Source organism: Hyaena hyaena, unplaced genomic scaffold (assembly GCF_003009895.1).
Source record: "Hyaena hyaena isolate Hyena2069 unplaced genomic scaffold, ASM300989v1 scaffold_179, whole genome shotgun sequence".
NCBI lineage: Eukaryota > Metazoa > Chordata > Mammalia > Carnivora > Hyaenidae > Hyaena > Hyaena hyaena.
The window spans coordinates 2,676,079-2,702,138 of record NW_024080812.1 but is presented as its reverse complement, the minus strand read 5'-3'; the positions used below and the strand labels follow the sequence as shown (position 1 = coordinate 2,702,138).

The 26,060-nt window shown below is 35.5% G+C and overlaps 1 protein-coding gene across 1 annotated transcript in view; it reads left to right on the top strand.

The window, feature by feature from the left end:
* The window catches only part of GPHN (gephyrin), a gene marked incomplete at its 5' end in the record, with an annotated part of 348,385 nt that overhangs the window by 90,958 nt on the left and 231,367 nt on the right, over positions 1-26,060 (top strand). The window contains 3 exons of the mRNA XM_039240741.1: positions 17,522-17,588; positions 23,800-24,072; positions 25,406-25,510. Coding sequence (XP_039096672.1) covers positions 17,522-17,588; positions 23,800-24,072; positions 25,406-25,510 — 445 coding nt within the window. The remainder of the gene's footprint in view (positions 1-17,521; positions 17,589-23,799; positions 24,073-25,405; positions 25,511-26,060) is intronic.

Here is a 26,060-nt window from a genome sequence, read left to right as displayed (position 1 = left end):
ACTTGAGATCAGGATAAGACACACAGCGGTCTTTGAAGATATAAATAATAATCTCTTTCTTAACCTAGATTGTAGGTACATAGGTGCCTTATTATTATCTACATTTTATATACACATTATACATTTTTATGTATTTAATACTTAATAAAATTTTAATTTTAAGGGAAACAAATTTATTTTGTAATATTCTTTATATATCCATGCCTATTGTTATCAAGTTTAACATGAAATATCAAAATTTTGGTATAAATCTTGACTACAACCAGTTTTCATTGAAATGTATCCCATTTTAAAAATTTGTCCTTTATGCATTTAAATTTCAAACAATACATATTTTAGAATATAAGTTACTTTTATATTCTCTGCAAGTCAAAATATACTTAAAAAACTATAACCTGTCCAGTTTTCTACATCAGTATTGCAACCATCCTAATTCATCTCCTATTATTCCACCATTCTTTCAACTGGTTTCTTTGCTTCCTGTTTCCCACTTAACAAATCAGTTTTTCAAATTGCAGCCCAGAGATATCTTTTGAAAACAAAGATATCAGCATATTATTCCTCTTCTCAAAACTTAAGTGAAATGTCATTTTCTTATGAATACAAACTGATTTCTTTAAGATTATTTTCCAAGGCCTATATAAATTATCTCTGCTAAGTGTCCTTTTAGTAGCATTTCCCACCCATAGTTTTAATTTGCGCTGCTATAACAAAGTACCATAGACTGAGTGGCTTCTAAACAGAATCTTATTTCTCACAATTTTAGATGTTGGAAGTCTGAGAGTAGGGTGTCAGCATGGTTAGGTTCTGGTGAGAGCCTTTTCCAGGTTGTAGATCTGACTTATTTTTGTACTCTTTCTTATGTGGTGATGAGTCAAGAGTGAGAGAGCTCTTTGAAGTCCCTTTCATAAAGACATTAATCCCATTTATGAGGGCTCCACCCTCATGACCTCAGCACCTCCCAAAGGCTTTATCTCCTTATACCATCACATTAGGGTTAGGATTTCAACATACAAATTTTGGAGGAGAGACACATTTACTCCATTCCACCCATTCATCCTCATTGTTATTACCACACACATCAGGTTCTCCTGCTAGCTTCTGAGTCCTTCTTATATACCATTCCCTCTGCCTGGGATGTTCTTCCCAGTCTGCCTCTAAACATATTTTTCAGGTAACAGCTTAAATTTTTTCTTCCATTATCCTCTCTCACCTAAGATTAAAATGCTCTTCTTAGCATTCCCATAGTTTTTCATGTACCTGTAGCACTTACTTAATTATCTTAACATTTACTGATATTTTTCTGTAAATCTGTAAACTCCCCTAGGGCAAGATTATTTACTCATTCTTGTAGCCCCATTGCCTAACACTGCCTCGCCTATGGTAAGTACTCAATATTTGATGAATGAATAAATGAATTCACTCTAGTAACCATTTTTATATATTTTGGAAGGGGTTTTAGTACTAAAAATAACAAATTATACCACGATTAATTGGAAAATAGGTTCTGATTATTTTATTCTTGTATTTTATTTTTGTTTGTTGCCTTGTAGCTCTCCACTAGATGAATTTATATTGAAATTAATGACAATTCAATCTATTATTGAGAGTAGTGCACTAGCTGAATTGACTTGATTTTTAAATATAGTCTTTATTTTAAAAAACTACTTTTGTTTTACCATTTTTTTTATGTTTTATTTCTTAATGTTTATTTATTTTAGAGAGAGACAGCATGAGAGAGAGAGCACGAGTAGAGGAGGGGCAGAGAGAGAGGGAGACACAAAATCCAAAGCAGGTTCCAGGCTCCGAGCTGTTAGCATAGAGCTCGACATGGGGCTCAAATCCCATGAGCTATGAGATCATGACCTGAGCCAAGCTCAGATGCTTAACTGACTGAGCCACTCAGGTGCCCCTGTTTTACCATTTAATATTGATTATGTCTGGCTGCTTACGTTTTTTCTCATTTGATATGTTTGAAGAAGACAAAACCAGAATAATCTTTCAAAGGATACAAACAAAAATCCTCATCTGATTTCTATTTCTTTTTTCTGAGGTTTATTTTATAAGTATAAATTCAGGAAAAATATATTTCAGCTTTTTGTTGAGTAACATGTTGCTGTCTTAACACGAGTACTGACTAAAATAATAATTTTATCTTCTATCAGATATAGAAATACCTAAAAATTATAACTAAAGAGTAAGTAGTATCTTTTGAAGATGTCAGAAATCTGTGTTTACATATTAAAACCTGAAAGGTAATATATAATGCCTACCACATGGATGTTCTGAGTATAAAATAAAATTACTAGTATAGTATATGACAGATAAAAAGCACTAGTTAAATATTTGATGTTAAGTTACTTATAAGTCATCTTAACATCGTTTCCATATTTTTAATGGCAAAAGAAAAAGTGGTTCTCTGCCCCATCCCTTCCCTCAAAAGAGAAAAGAGAAGAAACAGTAGAAAAGGAAGTAGGATATTCTCTAGAAAAAACAAGGGACTGTATAAGGTACTGAAACAGATACAGAACGTGAAGCAAAAAAAATCAACTTTTATGATACTTATTTTTCTTTATATCTTATATCATTCCCTTTCATGTTATCTTAGACTATTAATTTTGACATAGTGCTTGATAATATTAAAAAGAATCTATCAGTGGTCCCCATTGTCTTAAAAATACATTCTAGAGGGATGCCTGGGTGGCTCAGTCAGTTGAGCATCTTACTCTTGAGGTCTTAACCCCAGGGTAATGGGATCAAGCCCCATATCAGGCTCGTTGCCAAGCACAGAGTCTGCTTGTCTGCTTAAGATTCACTCTCTTTCATTCTTTCTCTCTTTCTCTACCCTTCTCCCCCACTCATGCTTTCCTTCTCTGTGAAATGAAATGAAATGAAAATGAAAATGAAATGAAATGAAATGAAATAATGAAATGAAATAAAATGAAATGAAATGAAATATAAAAAAGAACACATTCTTGGGGTGCCTGTGTGGCATCCAACTTCAGCTCAGATCATGATCTTGTGATTTGTGGGGTTGAGCCCCGCATCAGACTCTGTGCTGACAGCTCAGAGCCTGGAGCCTGCCTCGGATTCTATGTCTCCCTCTCACTCTGCTCCTTGCCCACTCACTCTCTGTCTCTCTGTCTCTCTCTCTCTCTCAAAAATAAATAAACATTTAGAAATTGTTTTAAATAAATAAAACTTAAAAAAGAATACATTCTAGAGACTGGGAAGTAGGAGGATCCTAAGCTCACCTTATCCCATGGATACACCTAGATAACAACCATGTCAAATATAACAGACCCAGAAAAGGAGACTGGCAAAACAGACTATCCGCAGTTACTTGTAGAGAAGAGGCCACATGAAAACAACAACAACAACAACAACAAAACAGTATAAAGAGTGGAGACTTTGTCATCTATGGAAACTAACCTGTTAGACTAACCACAGCAGGAGGAATACCACAAGCACAGGAAAAAAAGGAGAACAGACTCCACACTAGGGACTCCAGATACAGGGAAGATGAGTCCCCATAACATTTGGCTTTGAAAACCAGAGGGGCTGAACTTCATGAGTTTTACAGTCAGTGGGCTTAACACTAGGAACTCTAAAAATCAGCAGCTTGGCTCTGGGAGAGCCAGAGGCTGATATGAAAACCCTTGGGACTTTAAAAACCTCCTGTGGACTGCTCTATGCAGTCCACCCTACTCATCAGGAGTCTCTCCAAAGTGGCACCTAACATGTCTCAATCTGTGAGCAGCTCCAACAGTGGCCAACACCGCTCCAAAGTGACTAAGTATTTCTTGCCCTGGGAAGTAGGGAAGATAACCACAAATACAGGTTAATTGCAGCCCAACAGTGGGCTGGGCTCAGACATCTTATCTGATTGCCAGCTTCACCCCCCAATTAAAACCTCACAGGGAGCAGCAAAGAACGAGCCCTATAGTTCAATGTGACTGCAGTGGACAAACTGGGGACAGACATCTGGTATGACTGCAGACCTCTCCCACCAAAGAGTCTCTTGGGGAACAACACAGGGAGAGTGCCCTGCAATTTGATGTGATCACATTTATGGCAAACAGACTGAGGGAGGCATCTGATCTAACTAAACTTCAAGCCCAGGGCAGCCCCAGACTGACCCCTTAACTGCACAGAGACCGAACTCTGCCCACAACAAGCACAGAGAGCCATGGAAACCAATTGGACTGAAGAAACATGGCTCAACCACACCAATAGAATGCAGGCAACACAGATAGGAGACACCCCTGAAGCAACAGATTCTTGTGAACACGGGACGTTGCACTACAGTGCATTACAAGACTTCTTGATCAGGAAATGTTGGCTTTCCTAATATGTAGGATAAAAATCACAAAGTTGGACAAAATGAAGAGAAAGAGGCATGTGTCCCAAATTGAAGAACAAAACAAAATCACAGCAAAAGAGCTAAATGAAATGAAGATAAGTAATATGCCTTATAGAGAAGTCAAAGTAAACAGTTACAAAGATAATTAGTGGACTTGAGGAAACAGTGGGAAGATCTCAGTGAGACCTTCAACAAAGTGATATAAAAATATAAAAGAACCAGAGATGAAGAACTCAATAACTGAAACATAAAATACACAAGAAGGAATCAATAGTAGGCAAGCAGAAGCAGAGGAACAGATTGGCAGATTGGAAGACACTAATGGAAAGCAAGCAAGCTAAACAGCAAATACAAAAAGGAATAATGAAAAATGAGAATAGGTTAAGGGAACTCAGAGATACTATCAAATGTTAATAAAATTTGCATTATAGGGATTTCAGTAAGAAGAGGGAGAAAAGGGAGAATAAAATATATTTGAAGAAATAATAGCTAAAAACATTCCTAGTCTGAGGAAACATACATTCAGATCCAGGAGGCAAAGAAAGCCCTGAACAAAATCAACCCAAGGAGTCTATACCAGGACACACAATATTTAAAATGTCAAAAAGTATGACAAAAAGAGAAGTTTTAAAGTAGCAACAGAAAAGAAAACAGTTGTATACAAGGGAAACCCTGTAAACTTTAATTAGTGATTTTTAAAGCAGAAACTTTGCTTACATTGATATGTTCAAAGTGCTAAAAGGAAAAAATCTGTAACCAGCATATTCACCAAGGCTGTCAGTCCAAATAGAAGGAACTATAAAGAGTTTTCCAGACTAACAAAGTTAAAAGAATTTATCACCATTGAACTACCCTTACAAGAAATGTTAAAGGGAATTCTTTGAGTGGAAAGAAAAAACCATAATCAGGATTAAAAAATTAGGAAAGAAAAAAATTTCACAGGTACATACAAACATGACCAAAGTAGTACACTGACCACTTATAAAACCAGTACAGAGGTTAAAGCACAACAACAGTAAAAATCAATCGTATCTACAAAACTCAGTCAAGGTATTTGCAAAATAAATGCAGAGAAAGTATGACATCATATACATGAAAACTTAAGGAGAGAGTAAAAATTTGGTCCTTCAGAATATTGTCAAACTTAAGCACCATCATCCTAATATAGACTGCTGTATGCATAGGATGTTACATTTAATCCTGATGGTAACCACTAATCAAAAACCTGTAGTAGATATGCAAAAAATAAAGAGAAAGGAATCCAAGCATATCATTACAGAAATCATCAAACCACAAGGGAAGAAGGCAAGAGATGAAAGGAACAAAGAACTACAACAACCACCATAAAACAAATAAAAACATGGCAATAAGTACATAGCTATCAAAAATTAATTTGAATTTAAATGGACTAAATGCTCCAATCAAAAGACATAGGGCGACTGGGTAAAAAGCAAGACTCATGTATAAGCTGCCTAGAAGAGACTCATTTTACACCTAAAGACACCTGCGGATTCAAAGTGAAGGAATAGAAAAACATTTATCATGCAATAGAAGTGAAAAGAAAGCTGAGGTGGCAATACTTATCTTGTACAAAAGAGATTTTAAAACAAAGACTATAATAAGAGTCAAAAAAGGACACTATATATTCACAAAGGGAACAATCCAACAAGAAGTTATGGCAATTATAAATATTTATGCACCCAACATAGAAGCACCCAAATACATAAAGCAGCTATTAACAGGCATGAAGGAAGAAATTAACAGTAATACAATAATAGTAGGGGAATTTAATACCCTACTTACATCAATGGATACATCATCCAGACAGAAAATTAACTGGGAAACAAACGGTGGCTTTGAATGACACATTGGACCAGATGGATCTAACAGATGTATTCAAAACTTTCCATCCAAAAACAGCAGAATACAAATTCTTTTCAACTGCACATGGAACATTATCCAGAGTAGATCACATGGTTAGGCCACAAAACATGTCTCAACAAAATCAAAAAGACTGAAATCATATCATGCATCTTTTCTGACCACAACAATATAAAACTAGAATTGAATGACAAGAAAAAAAATTGGAAAGAATACTAATACATTGGCATTAAAAAACGTGCTATTAAACAGTGAATGGATCCACCAGAAAAATCAAAAAATATATGGAGACAAATGACAGTGAAAACGCACTGGTCCAAAATCTTTGGGATGCAGCAAAAGCTATTCTAAGAGAGAAGATTATAACAATACAGGCCTGACTCAAGAAGCAGCAAAAATCTCAAATAAACAATCTAACCTTACACCGAAAGGAGCTAGATGAAGAATAAATAAACCCAAAGTCATTATAAGAAAGGAAATAATAAAAATTAGAGCAGAAATAAATGAAATAGAAGTTTTAAAAAAAAAAACATTAGAACTGGGGCGCCTGGGTGGCTTAGTCGGTTGAGCGTCCGACTTTTGCTTAGGTCATGATCTCGCGGTTCGTGGGTTCGAGCCCCGGGTCGGGCTCTGTGCTGACTGCCAGCTCAGAGCCTGGAGCCTGTTTCAACCTGTGACTCCCTCTCTCTCTGACCCTCCCCTGCTCGCGCTGTCTCTCTCTCTCCTAGAAATAAATAAAACATTAAAAAAAAAAAAATTAGAACTAATCAATGAAATGAAGAGCTGGTTCTTTGAAAAAAATCAAAAAAATTGATAAACCTTTAGTCAGAATCATCTTTGATGATTTTTGAGGCCTCTCTGTCTTTTGATAAGACAAAGAGAGAGAGGCCTCAAAAAATTAGAAATGAAAGAGAAGAAATAACCAATGACACAGGAATATAAAGAATTATGAGAGAATATTACAAAAAATTATATACCAACAAGTTGGACAACCTAGAAGAAAAGCCAGTTTCCTAGAAACACGTAACTTCCCAAAACTGAATCAGGAAAAAGTACAAAATTTAAACAGGCCAGTTACTAGTAATGAAATTGAGTCAGTAATAAAAAAAATTTCCAGGGGCACCTGGGTTGCTCAGTCAGTTAAGCATCTGAATCTTGATTTCGGCACAGGTCATGATCACATGGTTTGTGGGTTCGAACCCCACATCAGGCTCTGCACTGACAGCACAGAGTGTGCTTGGGATTCTCTCTCTCTCTCTCTCTCTCTCTCTCACTCACTCACCCCCTTACTCCCTCATTCCCCATACAAACACACTAGCTATCTCAAAATAAATAAATAAGCTTAACAACAACAACAAAAAAAACTCACAACAAACAAAAGTCCAGGAACAGATGGAGAATTCTAGCAAACACTTAAAAAAGAGGTAATACCTATTTTTCTCAAACTATTCCAAAAAACAGATGAAGGGAAATTTCAAATTCCTTCTTTGAGGCAAGCATTGCCCTAATACCAAACTAGAAAAAGACACTACAAAAGAAGGAAAACTATAGGCCAATATCTCTGATGAACATAGATGCAAAAATCCTCAACAAAATATTAGCAAACCAAATCCAACAATACATTTAAAAATTTATTCGCTATGATCAAGTGGAAGTTATTCCAGAGATACAAAAGTGGTTCAATATTCTCAAATCAATCAGTATGACACATCACATTAACCAGAGAAAGGACATAAGATAATATAATCATTTAAATAGATGCAGAAAAAGCATTTCACAAAGTATAACATCCATTCATGAAAAAACTCTCAAGTATATTTATAGGGAACATGCCTCAACATTATAAAGGTGATATAAATGAAACTCACAACTAAAATCATACTCAATGGTGAAAAACAGAGCTTTTCCTCTAACATCAAGAACAAGATAAGGATGTCCACTCTCACCACTTTTAATCAATATAATACTGGAAGTCCCAGCCACAGCAAATACACAGGAAGAAGAAATAAAAGACATCCAAGCTGATAAGGAAAAAATAAAACTTACACTATTTGCAGATGTCATGATACTATATATAGAAAACCTTAAAGACTACACCAAAAAACTGCTAAAACTGATTAATTATTTCAGTAAATCACAAGATACAAAATTAATATACAAAAATCTATTGGATTTCTGTACACCACTAATGAAGTAACAGAAAGAAATTAGGAAAATAATCCCATACCAAAAATATAAGATACTTAGGCATGAACCTAACCAAAGAGGTATAGTTGGAAAACTATAAAACATTGATAAAAAAAAACATTGATAAAAAAAAATTTGATAAAAAAAACTGAAGATGATACAAATGAAAAAAATATTATATACTTATGGGTTGAGAGAACGAATAGTGTTAAAATGTCCATACCACCCAAACCAATCTCAGATTTAATGAAACCCATCAAAATACCAGCAACATTTTTCACAAAACCAGAATACATAATCTTCTAATTTATACGGAATCACAAAAGACTCTGAAAATAGCCCAAGCAATCTTGAAAAAGAAGTTCAAAACAGGAGGTATAACTATCCCAGATTTCAGTACATACTAAGGAACTGTAGGAATCCAAACAGAATGGTTTGGGACAAAATAGATCAGTGGAACAGAATAGAGAACCCAGAAATAAACCCATGCTTTTATGGTCAATTAGTCTATGACAAAAGAGGCAGAATATACAATGAGTAAAAGACAGTCTCTTCAATAAAAGATGTTAGAAAAGCCGAACAGCTAGATTGAAACCAATGAAACTGGACGACTTTCTTACATGACACACAAAAATAAATTCAAAATGGAATAAAGGCCTAATGTAAGACCTGTAACCATTAAATTCCTAGAAGAAAACATAGGCAGTAATCTCTTTGACATCTGCTATAGAAACATTTTTTCTAGATATGTCTTCTTTGGCAAGAGAAACAAATGCAAAATTAAACTGTTGAGACTACACCAAAATAAAAAGCTTTTGCAAAGCAAAGGAAACCATCAACAAAACAAAAAGACAAACCTAATGAATACAAGAAGATATTTGCTAATTATATATGGTATAAAGGGTTAGTACTCAAAATATATAAAGAAGCAATGCAACTGAACACCAAAAAACGAAATAATCCAGTTAAAAATAGAGAACATGTACAGACATTTTTCCAAAGAAAGCATACAGATAGACAGCAGACACATGAAAAGATACTCAACCCACTAATTATCTGAGAAATGCAAATCAAAACCACAGTGAGATACCACCTCACTCCTGTCAGAATAACTAAAAAAAAAAAAAAAAAAACAAGAATTAACAAGTGTTGGCAAGGATGTAGAGAAAAAGGAATCCTCATGGTTAGAAGGAATACAAGCTGGTGTAGCCAATATGGAAAACAATATGGAGGTTCCTCAAAAAATTAAAAATAGAATTACCATATATGTCCCAGTAGTTTCACCACTTGGTATTTGCCCAAAGAAAATGAAAACACAAATTCAAAGATATATGCACCCCTCTATTTACTGCAGCATCCTTTGTAATTGTCAAGATATGGAAGAAACCCGAGTGCCCATTCAAAGATGAATAGATAAAGTAGATGTGGTATATATGTGTATGATGGAATACTATTCATCTGTGAAAAGAAAGATATCTTGTCATTTGAAACAACATGGGTGATCTAGAGTACATAATTCTAAATGAAATAACTCACAGAAAAATACCATATGATTTCACTCATGTGGACTTTATGAAACAAAAAAAGAAAAAAAACTCTTAAATAAAAAGAATAAATTGGTGGTTGCCAAATGGATGGTGGGTGAGGAGATGGAGACAGTGGATGAAGGTGATTAAGATTACACTTGCCGTGATTAGCACTGAGAAATGTATAGATTTGTTGAATCATTATATTGTACACCTGAAACTAATATAACGCTGTATGTTAACTATACTGGAATTGAAATTAAAAATTTAATAATTAAAATAAAAAAGAGGTCTAGGTCTTTACATTGAATTCATGACCTTCATCTAATTCCAATGTACTTTTTAAGAGAAAAAGGGTCAGGTATTTATTGACTATCCATAATGTACTAGGCATTATACAATACATTATATATTTCAAAGATTATATTAATCCTTACAATAACTCAGGTTTTGAAAACTAAGCATTAGTGGGGCGCCTGGGTGGCTTAGTCTGTTAAGCGTCCGACTTTCGCTTAGGTCATGATCTCGCGGCTCGTGGGTTCGAGCCCTGCGTTGGGCTCTGTGCTGACTGCCAGCTCGGAGCCTGGCGCCTGTTTCAGAGTCTGTGACTCCCTCTCTCTCTGACCCTCCCCTGCTCATGCTGTCTCTCTCTCTCCTAGAAATAAATAAAACATTAAAAAAAAAATAAAAACTAAGCATTAGAAGGACTAAGTAACTAATCCAAGATTACATTAATAGTAAAGAGTAGATCAATAGCATTAAGGAAAGGAGAGCTGCAGTATGAGAGGTTTTGTATGTCTCACAAATTACCAAATGATGCTATGTTTTGGTGCAGAGACTACACTTTGGAAATTACTAATTTATCAGACTGTGACATCTTTCCACTGTACTTCTTACCTCACATTAGTTCTTTGAGTACACTGTGCTCTCAATAGATGAACAACTTAATATACCTAAAATGTACTTGGCTCTTTTTTGTCTCTGTGCTTTTACCTTGTATTTCTTCTCCATCTAAACTATCCTCTTTTTCTTTCCCTTCCCCCATTTTTTCTTACCTGTTGAAATATTTTCTTTTATAAAATCACTCAAATGTTACCTCTTCCATGAAGACTTAGTTGCTTAATATTCCTTAGTTGGAATATACTAAGACTGTAGTACTTGTATTTTTGAAAATTATTAAGTGAGATAGTGTTTGTAAAAATACCTGGGTGGCTCAGTCGGTTAAGCATCTAACTTCGGCTCAGGTCATGATCTCATAGTACGTGGGTTTGAGCTCCACGTTGGGCTCTGTGCTGACAGCCAGCTCAGAGCCGGGAGCCTGCTTCTGATTCTGTGTCTCCCTCTCTCTCTGAACCTCCCCTGCTCACATTGCCTCTCTCTCTCAGAAATAAATAAAACATTAAAACAAATTTTAATGTAAATATCACTGGCAAAAGTAAATATATAGTTGAATTTAGAATAATCTAATGTTGTAATGGTGGTGGGTTGATCACTTAGACATCTAATGTGAAAGTTAAAAGACAGAAGTATTGGGTTGCTTGGGTGAGTCAGTCATTTAAGCCTCCATTTCTTGATCTCAGCTCAGGTCATGATCTCATGGTTTCTGAGGGCTCTACGCTGACAGTGGGAAGCCTGCTTGGGATTCTCTCTCTCTCCTTCTTTCTCTGCCCCTCCCCTGCTCACACTCTGTCTCTCAAAAAAAAAAAAAAAATTAAAACATAAGTATAACTATAGTAACTTGTTAATGGATATACAAGTTAAAGAGATATAAATTGTGGCACTAAAATCAGAATGTAGTACAAGGTGTAAAAATGTATAGCTTTAGAATGTTTTCAAACTTAAGTTGTAATAAACTTAAAATTAGCTGTTATAAATACGTTTTCTGTAAGCCTCATGGTAACCACAAAGCAAAAACCTATAGGAGACACACAAAAGAGAAAGAGGAAGGAATCCAAACATACCACTACAGTAAGCCATCAGATAACAAGGGAAGGAAGCAAAAGAAGAAACAAAGGTATTATAAAACAGCCAAAAAACAATAGAATTACAGGCAATCGATACCTATTAATAATTACTTTAAATGTAAATGGACTGAATTATCCAATTAAAACATAGAGTGGCTGAGTAGATTAATAAAAAAAGACCCCACTATATTCTGCCAACAGAGTCTCACTTCAGATGTAAGGACACACACAGAATGCAAATGAAAATATGGAAAAAGATATTTCCAAATGGAAATCAAAAGAAAGCTGAGATAATTATGCTTATATCATACAAAACAGACTTCAAGAAAAAGGCTATAATAAGAGACAAAGAAAAGTCATTGTATAATAATAAAGGGGTCAGTCCAAGAGGACACAACATTTGTTAAAACTTAGGCACCAAGATAGGAGTATCTATATATATAATTCAAATATTAACAGATCCAAAGGGAAAATTAGACAGCAATGCAATAATAGTGGGAGTCTTCAATACCGCCACTTTCATCAATGATTAGATCACCCATACAGAAAATCAATAAAGAAACATTGAACTTAAATGACACTTGAGACCAAATAGACTTAACAGACATTTACAGAATTTTCCTTCCAAAATCTAGAGTATACATTCTTCTCAAACAAACTTGGTCCATTTGCCATGATCATATATTAGACCACAATATAAATCTTAATAGGTTTAAGATTAAAATCATATCAAGCATCTTTTCTATTCATAATGGTATGAAATGAGGTATCACAAGAAGAAAAATGGAAAACTCTCAAATATATGGAGATTCAACAGCATGCTACTGATCAATTAGTGGGTCAAAGAAAAACTCAAAACAAAATCAAGAAATAAACTTGGGTGAAATGAAAATGGTAATATAGCATTCTAAAACTTGTGACATGAAGCAAAAGCACTTCTAAGAGAGAAGTTCACACTAGTAAATTCCTCCAACTGTAGACCTCAACTAAACTTTATACCTCAATGAATTAAAACAAAGAAAATTTTAAGCCCATAGTTAGAAGGAAGAAAATGAACAGCAGGAATAAAATATACAGAGAATAAAGACAACAAAAATAGCAACGATATTAAGAGCTCCCACTTTGAAAAGATAAAAGAAAATTAGATTCACCAAAAATATAACAATAATAAAGAGGTGACTCAACTAAATAGAACCACTTATAAAAGAGGAAATGTAAGAACTGATGTAACAGAAATACAAAGATCATAAGAGACTACTGTGATCAATTGTACACCAACAAATTGGACAATCTACAAAATAAGGATAAATTCTTAGAAACATACAACCTACCATGACTTAATCATAAAATAGAAAATCTGAACAGAGCAGTTACTAATAGGGAGATTGAATCAGTACTTTGAAACCTTCTAACAAGTCAATGGCCATATGGCTTCGCTAGTGAATTTTATCAAACAATTAAAGAAGAGTTAATACCAAACCTTCTCAGACTCTTCCAAAAATAGAGGAAAGAAACTGAGTACAACAATAAAAGGAACATAATGCAGTGGAATTTTTTCCCCAGGGTTGCAGTGATGGTTTAACATCCATCAATCAATTGATGTGATAGATCTCATTAACAAAATAAAGGATAAAAATCATATAATACTCAGGGCACCTGGGTGGCAGAGTCAGTTAAGCGTATGAGTTTGGCTCAGGTCATGATCTCGGTTTGAACGTTCAAGCCCCTTGTCGGTCTCTGTGCTGACATCTCAGAGCCTGGAGCCTACTTTGGAGTCTGTGTCTCCCTCTCTCTGCCCCTCCCCTGCTCACTCTCTGTCTCTCTCTCAAAAATAAATTTTAAAAAATTTTTTAAAAATAAATCATATGATTCTCTCAAGAGATGCAGAAAAAGCATTTGATAAAATGTATGATTTTCATAAAATCATCCATTCATGATGGAAACTCTGAACAACATGGGTGTAGACGAAATGTACCTGAATATAATAATACATGTGATAAGCCCACAGCTAACATCATACTCAATGGTGTAAAACTGAAACTGTTCCATCTAAGATCTGGAATAAGACCAGGATGCCTACTTCACCACTTTTATTCAACAGAATATTGGAAGTTCTAACCAGAACAATTAGAAGGGAAAAAAATAAGTCGCCCAAATCAGAAAAGAAGTAAAACTGTCTGTTTGCAGATGACATGCTATTATATATAATAAATCCTAAAGACTATACCAAAAAAATGTGAATACTAAGAAACAAATTGGTAAAGTTGCAGGCGATAAAATCAGTTGCATTTCTGTATACTAATGAACTATTAGAAAGAGAAATTAAGAAAATCTCATTTACAATTGCATCAAAAAGAATAAGATACCTAAGAATGAAATTAATAAAGGAAGTTAAAGTCCCATACGCTGAAAACTGCATGACATTGATGAAAGAAATTGAAGACACAACTAAATGGAAAGATATTTCATGGTCATGAATTGAAATAATTTATATTGCTACTTCTCCATATTCCCAAAACAATCTACATATTTGATGCAATTCCTATAAAAATTTCAATGGCATCTTTTATATAAATAGAACAATCATTCCTAATGGAAACACAAAAGATATTGAAATATTGAAAGCATCTTGAGAAATGTGAACAAAATTAGAGTCATCACACTTCCTGATCAACTGTTTTACAAAGCTATAGTAATAAAAAGCATAAAAACAGACTTAGATCAGCTGAACAAAATAGAGTATTCATAAAAAAAAAAAAAGAACCCATGCGTATATAGTGAATGAATTTAGGACAAAGGAGCCCAGAATATACAATGGGATCATATTGTATATATAGAATACTATCTTATAAATGGTGGGAAAACTGGACAGTTACATGAAAAAGAATGAAAATAGGACCACTACACAAAACCATACACAAAGATCAACTGAATATAGATTAACGTCTTTAGTGTAAGACCTAAAACCATAAAAGTCTTAGAATAAAACAGTGGATAAGCTTCTAGACATCATTCTTAGGCAGTGCTTTTCTGGATTTGACTCCAAAAGCAAAGGCAACAAAAGCAATAATAAATGGGACTACATCAAACTAAAAACCTATACAACAAAGGAAGTCATCAACAGAATGAAAAGGCAACCTAGGGAATGGAAGAAAATATTCACAAATTATATATCAAATAAGGGATTAGTAATAGCCGAAGTACATAAACAACTCATACAATTTAGTAGAAAAAAATCCAGTTGAAAAATGGGCAGGGTACTCAGTTGGTTAAGCATCTGAATCTTGATTCAGCTCAGGTCATGTTCCCAGGGTTGTGAGACTGAGCCCTTCATCAGGCTTCATGGAGAGCATGGAGCCTGCTTGGTATTCATTCTTTCTTCCTCTCCCTCTGTCTCTCTTCTCCACTCGTGCTTGCTCTCTCACTCTCTCTCCTCTCTCAAAAAAATTATTTAAAAAATGGGCAAAGGGTCTGAATAAATATGTTTCCAAATAAGATCTAAATGGCCAACAGATAAATGAAAATATACAGGGACTTGGAGATCAAAACTGCAATGCAGTACCACTTTACTCACCTGTTAAATGGCTATTATCAAAAAAAGATGAGATAACAAGATGTCCAGAAAAGGGAACCCTTGTGTATGTACTGTTGGTGGGAATGTAAATTGGTTCAGTCACTATGGAAAAGAGTACGTCAGTTGCTCAAAAACTTAAAAATAAATCTACCATATGATCTAGCAGTTCCATCTGAGTATTTATCCAAAGGAAAGGAAGTCACTATCTTGAAAAGATGTCTGCACCCCCATGTTCATTGTAGCATTATTTACAGTAGCCAAGACATAGAACAACCTGTGTCTATTGACAGATGAATGGATAAAGAAACTATGGTATGTATATGCAGTGGAATGTTATTGAACCTAAAAATGAAAGAAACCCTGCTGTTTGCCACAACATAGATGGACCTGAGTGCATTATGTCAAGGGAAATAAATCAGACAGAGAAAGACAAATAACTATATTATCTTACATAGGTGTGGAATCTAAAAATAACCCAAACTTGGGGCACCTGGGTGGCTCAGTCAGTTAAGCATCTGACTTTATGCAGTCTGTGGGTTCAGGCTCTGAATCTGGCCCTGTGCTGACAGCTTAGAGCCTGGAGCCTGCTTCAGATTCTGTGTCTCCTTCTCTCTTTGTGCCCCGCCCCCCACTCACACCCTGTCTCTCTCTGTCTCTCAAAAATGAATAAATATTTAAAAGTAAAAAATAAAAATAAGCAAACTCATAAATAACAAAGAACAGATTGGTGGTTGCCTGAGGCAGGCATTGCACAATGGGTGAAATGGGCGAAGGTGGTCAAAAACACACTTCCAATAATTAAATAAATAAATCTAAAGGATGTAATGTCAGCATGGTGACTATAGTTAATACTGCTATATTATATATTTGAAAGTTTCTAAAAAAGTAGTTTGTAAGAATTCTCATTACAAGAAAAAAAATAGTAACTGTTTAGTGATGGATGTCAACTAAACTTATTTATACAATCCTTTCACAATATATATGCATATCACACAATTTTTTGTGCACCTAATACTAATACAATGCTCTTTGTCAATTATATTTCAATTAAAAAGGATATGGAAAATTTAAAGTAAATAGCTATCAACTCTTGTCTTTGTGAATAGGATATAACAGAAAAAAATACAACAGAAGACAAATTTAGGTTATTTCAGAGAGTGAAAGTAGTTAATAATCTCATTCATAGGAAGAAGTTTTGGGAAAAGATTGTTACATGACTTAAAATCTTAGTTGTAAAGTTTTAGAAATAGACTAATCTAATCCTTTTGTTTTCAGATGATGAAAATTAGATGTTACCAGGTGAAAGTAACACAGCCAGTTATTGGCAGAGCATGACTCTAACTCTCATATGAAATCCAAGCCTTCAACTCTTGACTCCTGTCTTCCAGTGCTTTTCCATTGTTTATGTTTCTTATCTAACCACTTAGTTTAAAAGTGGCTTGGAAATTTGCAGTAATCTTTGAAAGACCTTTCTGCTTTCAACTGCCCTTGTTTTTCCAATGGATCTGTTAGCAGCTGAGCTCTCCAAACTCTCCCCACTGCCATTCATTTGTGAGAGACCTTATTTTACTTTAAAATTTACACACTTTACTAAGAAGCAATATAGCTCAAATTTAAGTCTCCCTCAATTCTTGAGTCCTTTTTGTGTTAGACTTTTGAAAATAAATATTACTGTGCTAGACATTTTTTAATACATTTATCTCATTGAAATCTTAGAACTGTATCAGATACAAAGAAGCTAAAGTTAGAGAAAGACAATATTCTGGCCATTACTTCTTTAAATTGGCTAATATATTCTGATTTTGTGTTCAGTACATGTTTACAATCTAACACACTAACCATTATAGTAAAAATCTCAGCCAGAATGCCCAATTTGTATAGCAATTCGTGAATCTCTAGCTATCACAATTTTATTCTAAAACAATTGTTCACATGTAAAATACAATGATTGATCTTTGTTGTTGAACGTATTTAAACCAACCATTCATTGCAATTTAGTATTCATCCAGTTTCTCTTTCCTTTCAGGCCTGTATGTGGAATCAGAGGTAAAACTCTCATAATTAACCTGCCAGGTAGCAAGAAAGGATCTCAGGTAAGCAATCTTGAGATTTATATGGTTTAGTGTAAAGTGTTAGCCCACTGCAAGTTAGTCAACCAAAAAGTTGGAGCACTCCACAAAGCTCCCCTCACTTCTGACACCAGTTGCAACCTAGTGTGTTCCCAGAGCCACCCTCAGTTTCAATAATTCACTAGAAAGACTCACAGAACTCACTGAAAGATGTTATCCTGATGGATATGGTTTATGACAGGGAAAGGATACAAATTAAAGTTAATCAAGAATAGAAGAGAAGTACCAAATGCAAACCATCTATTATCCTCTCCCTGTAGAGTCATGAATGCATTACTCTTTTGGCGTCAGTGTACAGCAGCATAGGGAGTATTGCCAGTCAGGGAACCTCCAAGCCCTTGGTGTTCAGAGTTTTTACTGGGGCTCATCACATTCTGCCAATATGGCTGGCCTTTAGTCTCTAGTCCCTTCCAAAGATTAGGCTAATTCCTTTAGTCTCCAACACTTTGCAGAGGCAAAACTGATACCAAAATGCTTAAAGCCCCCATCATAAATCACATTGTTAATACTGTCTGGTGGCCAAAGTTCCAAGGCAAACAGAGACACTCCTATCACATCCCAAAAACTGAGAGCAAAGGCCAAACTCTCTTGGGATAAGGTTAATTCTTCATTACACAAGCTTCCCCCTGGCCTTTGGCCGAGGCTCTCTAATAGCAAATGATTGTATTTATCTGGCTGGGCATCTATATTTACTACAGCATTTATATTACAGATGCAACAACGGTATCAGTGTGAATATGTCTGAGATTTGGAGAAGCCAGTATGGGATAAGGATAAAATTGAGAAACAGCTAATCTCTCCTCTAAGCGATTACAATACATTTTCATATTTTTGTACTAATATACTAATTTTCTACCTTGATCTGCTACTATTTGTATCCTATGATACATTTCCAAAGGACTATTTACCACAGAAATTAGCTGTCTTTTTCAAGCCAATCATTTTTCCATTGGTATTACATTCTGAGGAGGATTTAACCATTTCCTAATACATATGATCATCAATATCAGTATTACAGTCTTACTAGCAACACCAGTTTTATGACATTTCAGAGTAGAGAAGTAGATAACAACCTGAAATATGAGTCAGAAAATACTGGCACACTACTGGAGTCCTACACAGATATTAACAGCCTAGTCCATCATCATATCATATGACCAAACTGTCTCCCAGAACTATGCTACTCAGGTTTAGAGACTTGTCAGGTTCCCAGAGCAAGAGTAGTCTCAGCAACTTATGGTTTTACCCTTTCTGGCATCTGTTACAACTGAGCTAAGAAACAGTATCTTCTTGTTCTATGGATTTTGAGACACCTGTATAATATCGGATCTCTTCCATTGCATAACTCATGTATTCATTCCTTTACCTCCAGTTACCATTCCTCCTTCTCTCCATTTATACTCAGACTTTTCCTTTGAAAATCTTTGAATGAGACAGTTGATTTGGCCACTATGCTGGTCCAAACTGCCACCAGTAATACTTATTTAGCAAGTGCCACCTGCTTAGTCCTTTTCCATTCATGTCAGGTAAGGTTACGTAGGTACAGGACTAGTGAGCAATCTCACACACCAGGCAATGTAACTGCGTCCATTGTCAATCCTAAATTGTCCAGATGGAGTCAGGCATAATCTACCTAATCAGGTCCTTAGGAACTCTGACATCAAGACTTAAAGATACAGTTATAGTTTCTGCTTAAGAATCATCCTGCTTTTGGCACACACAGTTGCAGTCCTGATACTGTCACCATATAGCATCAGGTAGGAAAAAAAGAAAGTTGGTCTGATATGATAAAAGAAAAAATATAGTCCTAAAAATATATATATTTACCAATATCATCCCCCAACCCTCTCTTCCCCAGAAAGGTAGAGGACTATATTTGGTGGGGACCTTCCCTAGGCCTCCCTGATATTGAATGTGACCACACACTAATGAGAACATGTAAGCCATGCTCCTCCTTCTTTAGACAAGAAATCTTTCCTTTGCCCATTCAAATTTGCTATCAAATCATTGCTCTGAATATGAAAGTGTGTACCTTGGTCTAAGGAAATGTGACTCTACAGTCATTGGTACAATATTTTCTGTCCTAGTCCTTTCATAGTACACTGAGCATTTGCATCTACCATTCGGTAAGCAAAGCCCAGTCCCGAGTAAATGTCTATTCCTATTAGGACTCATTTATAGCCTCCAGAGACTAGCAACATCAGTCCAATTTGCTAGCTATGTGCAGGACCTTCCCCTATGGAATCCGCTGTATAGCTTTCTGCTGTCCATCTTTTTTGTTAGCAGACAGACCCGTTCTTGTTGACATTCTGTGCCTCAGAGGGTGCAAGAGGAATTTATCAAATCAGCCCATCTCTGCATTGTTGCAGCCCCCCCCCCCCCATTGTCTATTCATCTCATGGGCCCAAGTGCCATGTCAAGCATGCATGCTGGGATATCTGCTCATGAGTTCTAATTAACTTCCCATTCTGAAAGGGGGTTTTTCTGATGGGGATTAACATATCCTACTTTAATATACCCCTTCTATTCCCAGAGTGATTTTCATAAGCCATGTCCCACACAGGCATCCCTTTAATAGACCAATTTTCCATTGCCCTTCTGCCTGACCATATGACCAGGATTCTGGACACTTCTTGTGAGTTGTAAAAACCCAAACATAGGGGCAAGCATCATGCAGTTCAGCCCATCGAGCTGATTTGTTTTTACCTTCTTCAATCAGAGTGGCGGCCTTCCAAACAGGATGCTGTCCCTTCACCTTGGAATTGCCATCCATAAACCAAGCAGCTCTTTGTTGATCAGTAGAAAGCTGTTTATAGGGCACCGCCCAAGTGGCCCAAGTGGCCATGGGATCCAGCAGCTCCTCAGGTGGTTCCGAAGTCGGCCCTAGTGAAAAGAGGCTACCTGCTCGTGAGTACCTCCTTGCATTCTCCTGGTAGCATGATCCTATATGCACCATTTCCATTTTATTATGGAACTCTCTTGGGCATTGCCTTCCCATTAGAGTATTTCTCTAATATTTCCCAAAACATTATGGATATTTAAGGTTTCACGATAATTTTATGTTCTTCAGTCATAAGGGTAATCTCAATTATAAATCCAATAGCAAGCTAGTAAATGCCTCTCAAGTGGAAATTTTCTGATCTGAAATCCCAGCAGTTGTTTTTTGGTGGCACTCACAGATTTTTGCAATAAACCCAGTTTGCACTCCACCAGACCCCTTGACACTTCCTATGAGTTGGTAAAAAAAACAAACATAGGGGCAAACATAATGCAGTTCAGCCCATCGAGCTGATTTGTTTTTACCTTCTTCAATTAATGACCTGTGTTGACTCAGGCAATCTTATTGGTTCCCGTTTCGCATGTACAATCTATATTGGTGGAAGAGTGGACTTTTATGCTTTCTGTTTTGCAGTACTAGGTAGGGGAAGAATTATCCAGTCAAACATAATATTCATCCCCATAATACATTCAGATAAAGGAGACTGACCACTTCATATAAAGTTTACTGTTCAAACATCTAATTTTCATCCCAACTTTCACTATAATTCCATCAACTGTTGTATCTCTCTATCCTTCTGATCTAACTGTACTCTACCCCTGCCCATTAGAACTTCAACAGGTGTTAGAATCACAGTACATAAGCAGTGCCATGTCAAGGAATCCCAGAAAAGGATCTTCTCCCTCCCCTGACCATTTTATCCATTTATGTGTATATGGCCTTGGATTTCTAGGCCTGGGTTGGACCAAGGGATTCAGACTCTTTGGTCAGGACATATATTGATTAGATTATGGGACCCTCACTTAAGGTGGATCAAGGTGAGGTTTCTTTGAGTTATCTATGCTTTCTAGCTTTTAAAATTCCTTCAAACTAGGGTAAATTGATATTTGTTTAGGACCCTCCAATGTTGGGAGATCAGTGCTCCCCATCTGTCTGCTCAAACCAAAATAGTGCTACATTAAGGCCTTTATTTTGCCCCCAACAGTGCTCACTTTATTCATCCATTTCTTAATAATCATTTAAATATTTCTGCCCAGAAAGGATAAGTCCCTTGTATCTCTCATTTCTCTTACCCCCTTTCTCTAGTGAATAAATCTAACTTTATTCACTATTTATTGCTTCAGCATAACATTTTTCTTTGGAAGCAGCTCAGGGGTTAGCAGCCATATGTCAGATCAGCCAGAATCTGAAGCTTGTCACAACCTGAGGATCCACCCCTACATTCTCCATTTTGTTTTAGCTAGTGCAAATAACAATAACCAAGATATTGTGTATTTACTTTGTTTCTCTATGCATCAATACAACTCTTTAAAAGTTGCATCTTTTGTTTCAAAATTCCATTGATAACTTTTATCTCTAAAAACTAATTGCAGCACAGCTACAATTGCATACTGTGCATGATCCTGTGTTTATCCAGATTCTAAAGATTCATCATCCCCACCCTCTCTTTCTTTCTCTTCCCAGATCATGTTTCATGATCATATGAGTCAGGATCTTTCTACTGAGTTTCATTTCTAACACCAACTGTAAGGAGTTTGGGCCAACTGCAAAAGTTAGCCAGCTATAAATGTGGAGCACTCCACGAGACTTCCCTCATTTTTGGCACCATAAAACCACCCTCAATTTTAATAGTTCACTAGAAGAACTCACAGAATTCACTGAAAGCTGCTAAATTCAAAGTTATGGTGTATTACAGGGAAAGAATACAGATTGAAATCAGCCAAGAGAAGTAGCACATAGGGCAAAATGTGAGAGGTGCCAAATGAGGAACTTCTGATCATCTTCTCCCATGAATTCAATGATAGCATTACCTCTTCTTGACCCTAATATGAGACAGTACACACAGAATATCATAATTAGGCACACTCACCTTTGTCTTTGATGTCCAGAGATTTTATTGGGACTTGATTACTATTACCCATATGGTTGGCCTTTAGTCTAACCCTTCCCAGAGGGAAAACTGATGTCTTTAGTCTCTAGTTTCTTCCAGAGGCAAAACTGACACCATTTTTTCTCTAAATCCTCATAATAATCCACATTATTAGATTGCCCAATGACCAATCTCCTAGGCAAACAAAGATATTCTTTTTAGGCAAGACCAGGAACTAGAGTTCACCTCCCAAAAGCTGAGAGTAAAGGCCAGCCCTCTCATTGGTCAAGGTTAAATTCTTTGCTATATAATCTTTATCACTAGGGTGATTGAACCATACAAAGAGGGGTCACCTGGGTGGCTTAGTTGGTTGGGCGGCTGACTTTGACACAGGTCATGATCTCACGGTTCATGGGTTTGAGCCCCGCGCAGGGCTCTGTGCTGACAGCTAGCGAGGAGCCTGCTTCAGATTCTGTGTCTCCCTCTCTCTCTGACCCTCCCCTGCTCATGCTCTCTCTCTCTCAGAAATAAATTTTTTAAAAAAAGTTAAAAAATTTTCTGAACCATACAAAGAGAAGTCAAAAGATTAGTCACCCTTACAGATATTCCATAACCCTCTGTAAATTTTAAGATATTTCTTTACATCTTAGATTTTAAGGTAAGTTACTTTAAATGTAAAAGAGAAAAACCTCTGCCCAAATACATTCCCTGGATATATCTGGCCCTATGTTCTGATTTTAAAGTTCTCACCTATTCTTTGTCTTTTGGTGAGAGAATACACCAATTCTCTTTTGGTTTATGTTACAGGTAATAGTGGACACTTGAGCAGGAGACTGTAGTGATTTTTATGCAGTGCTCTGTACAAACTCATATCTATTTTTGCATATTGCACAATGTTGCCTATGTTTTATGATGGTAGTCAGAACTTAAGCTTTCTGAATAAATTAAATCAGCCCTCAATTGGTTTGTTAATTCTAGTACTTTGCTCTTACTAGAAAGGTGAAAACTGTTTCCTGCCTTTCCCATAATTCATCTTTAAAACCCAAAGTTACATAGAAATTTTACTTTAAGAAAAATGTACTATAGGCTTATATATTTCTGTAATTTTACAGCTCACAGAGACTATTTTAAAGTATACAGTGTTTACTTCATATTTCACGTTACAAAAACAATACTTTAACTATGATTCATTCTTAAGACTGATGGAAAGAAATATAGATCCAAAATCACAAATAAATGTGATTGCTATCATTTTATTTACCTTTAAAAGTGCTTTAACTCCATTTTTTTCTTCCTCTTGCATACAGGAATGCTTTCAGTTTATACTGCCAGCTCTACCTCATGCCATTGACCTTTTACGTGATGCCATTGTAAAAGTAAAGGAAGTGCATGATGAACTTGAAGATTTACCTTCCCCACCACCTCCTCTTTCCCCTCCTCCCACAACTAGCCCCCATAAACAGACAGAAGATAAAGGGGTTCAATGCGAGGAAGAGGAAGAAGAGAAGAAAGACAGTGGTGTTGCTTCAACAGAGGATAGTTCTTCGTCACATATAACTGCAGCAGCCATTGCTGCCAAGGTAAGCCTGCTGACAAAGACCCAAATATCTAAAGGAACCACAGGTAAATGTACTGATTTCATCTCTCTTTCCGCCCCATTTTTTTCATAAGTTCAGTACCTCTTCAAGGCATCCTTAAAAAAGAACTAGGATATTTATGATACTTCACAGCTATGTTCCCTCCATAATGTAGATAGACTCCTTGAAAGCACTGAAGTTTGTTCTCAGTTTTGAGGCATTAAGAATAGTGCTGTTGCCTATTGAAGTAATAGCTATAATGATAAACAATGTGACATTTAACTCTCCAGAAATGTCATTTTGTGGACATATTAAATATACAATGTTTATGTATTTAAAACATCAAATATTCACAAATTCATAAAGGAGCAGCAAACCGAAGATAAGAGACCTTAGATAATTATAAAAATTAGTTGAAAAAGATTAATAAAGATTTTTTTAAAGACAGATTTTTTCAGCAATTAACATTCATTTAAATATTTCTTCACCCAAATTACCCAAGTATTATGGAGAGAAAATAGATATAATGTACTTTTTGTATATAATAAAATAATGTTATTAGAATAGTGCCAAAGTATTACAGATTCTTTTTGGGCAATTCTGGTAGTAAATAGAGTACCATGAGGTACTTGCATAAACTTCGTTCCCTTAGTCATAGAACATCATTTACATTATTATTCATACCTAGTATAATCCACCCAGTAAGCTTTACAATCTTCAGAAAGTGATATATCACTTCTGGGAATAATGATTGTTCATTGATTGAGAGCATAAAGATTGAAAACCTAATCTTATTATATGAAGTAATTCCTAAAGTTTTAGGCATCATCCAGATATTTTGGCTATGAACATAACGAGAGGATTTTCGACAACACATAGATTAAAAGGATTATAGAGATCTTTTTAAGGTGTCCTTGTAGACAACCAGTAGGTGGTTCTTTCACTGAAGACCAAATGATTTTGTCTCCACATCTATTCAATGGTCCATTAAGTCTTTACTTAATATTAGTAAGTAGTTATGTTGTTATGTGATTTTGCTTTGTTTTGTTTCATTTTGTTTTTATGGAACTGATGGGTTAAATAGGTACCCATTTTAAATCATTATATCTTCTTACTCTTTTACTCTTAGTTAAAAGAGTAAAAAGTACCATCAATTTCCATCTTAAGAAAAAGCTTACAACATTTGAAGTCTAAGCTGGTATTGTCATTCTACATTTGAAAAATTTTGGCATTTCATTGTTTAGTTTTCACCTTTTCCTTTCCAGTCATTTTGCTTGTATAGTTTCATGTTTTCTTGTCACTATACTCATAGTTGTTATGTGTTGTGCATTTGAAGCATCCATTCTACACCAGTCCAGCTGTTATCATGGCACACGGTGAGCAGCCCATTCCTGGTCTCATCAATTATTCCCATCATGCAACAGACAGTGCAGATGAACGGGTAAGACAATAGGCTTTTGCATTAAAGATTTTGCAAGCATACAGCCTACCACCTATCCTTGGAGATAGGTATAACATTTTATAGAAGATGTGTTTTATTCTGAATGATCTTCAGCATACTTTTTTTCTAAAAGTGTAAGTGCCACTGAGCATATTCTTTCAAGGAATTTAGTTTAATAGAGTTTCTCCTGTATCTGAAATATTCTGATATCATTAAGATTCTGCCGTATGTGACAAAGAGCTTTTACCACATAACTCCAAGAAATTCATTCCTCAGAAGTTATTATTTTCCTGTAGCAATTTTATCACATACCCTTAAATAAATTACCTGGCTTAATTAAGATAAGCCGTTAAAAGAATCACTTTACGTCTTAAAACACAAACAAATTGGTCAAACTAATATTTAATTTCTGATAACCTCATTTTTTGCTCATGATTTTTCATCTTATTTTCTTTTCCTTCATTATGTTCTCATTAATACCATTTTGAGATTTGAGTCTTGACACAATTTCTAAGATTACTAATCTTCAAATAAAAACTTCAAAGGATAC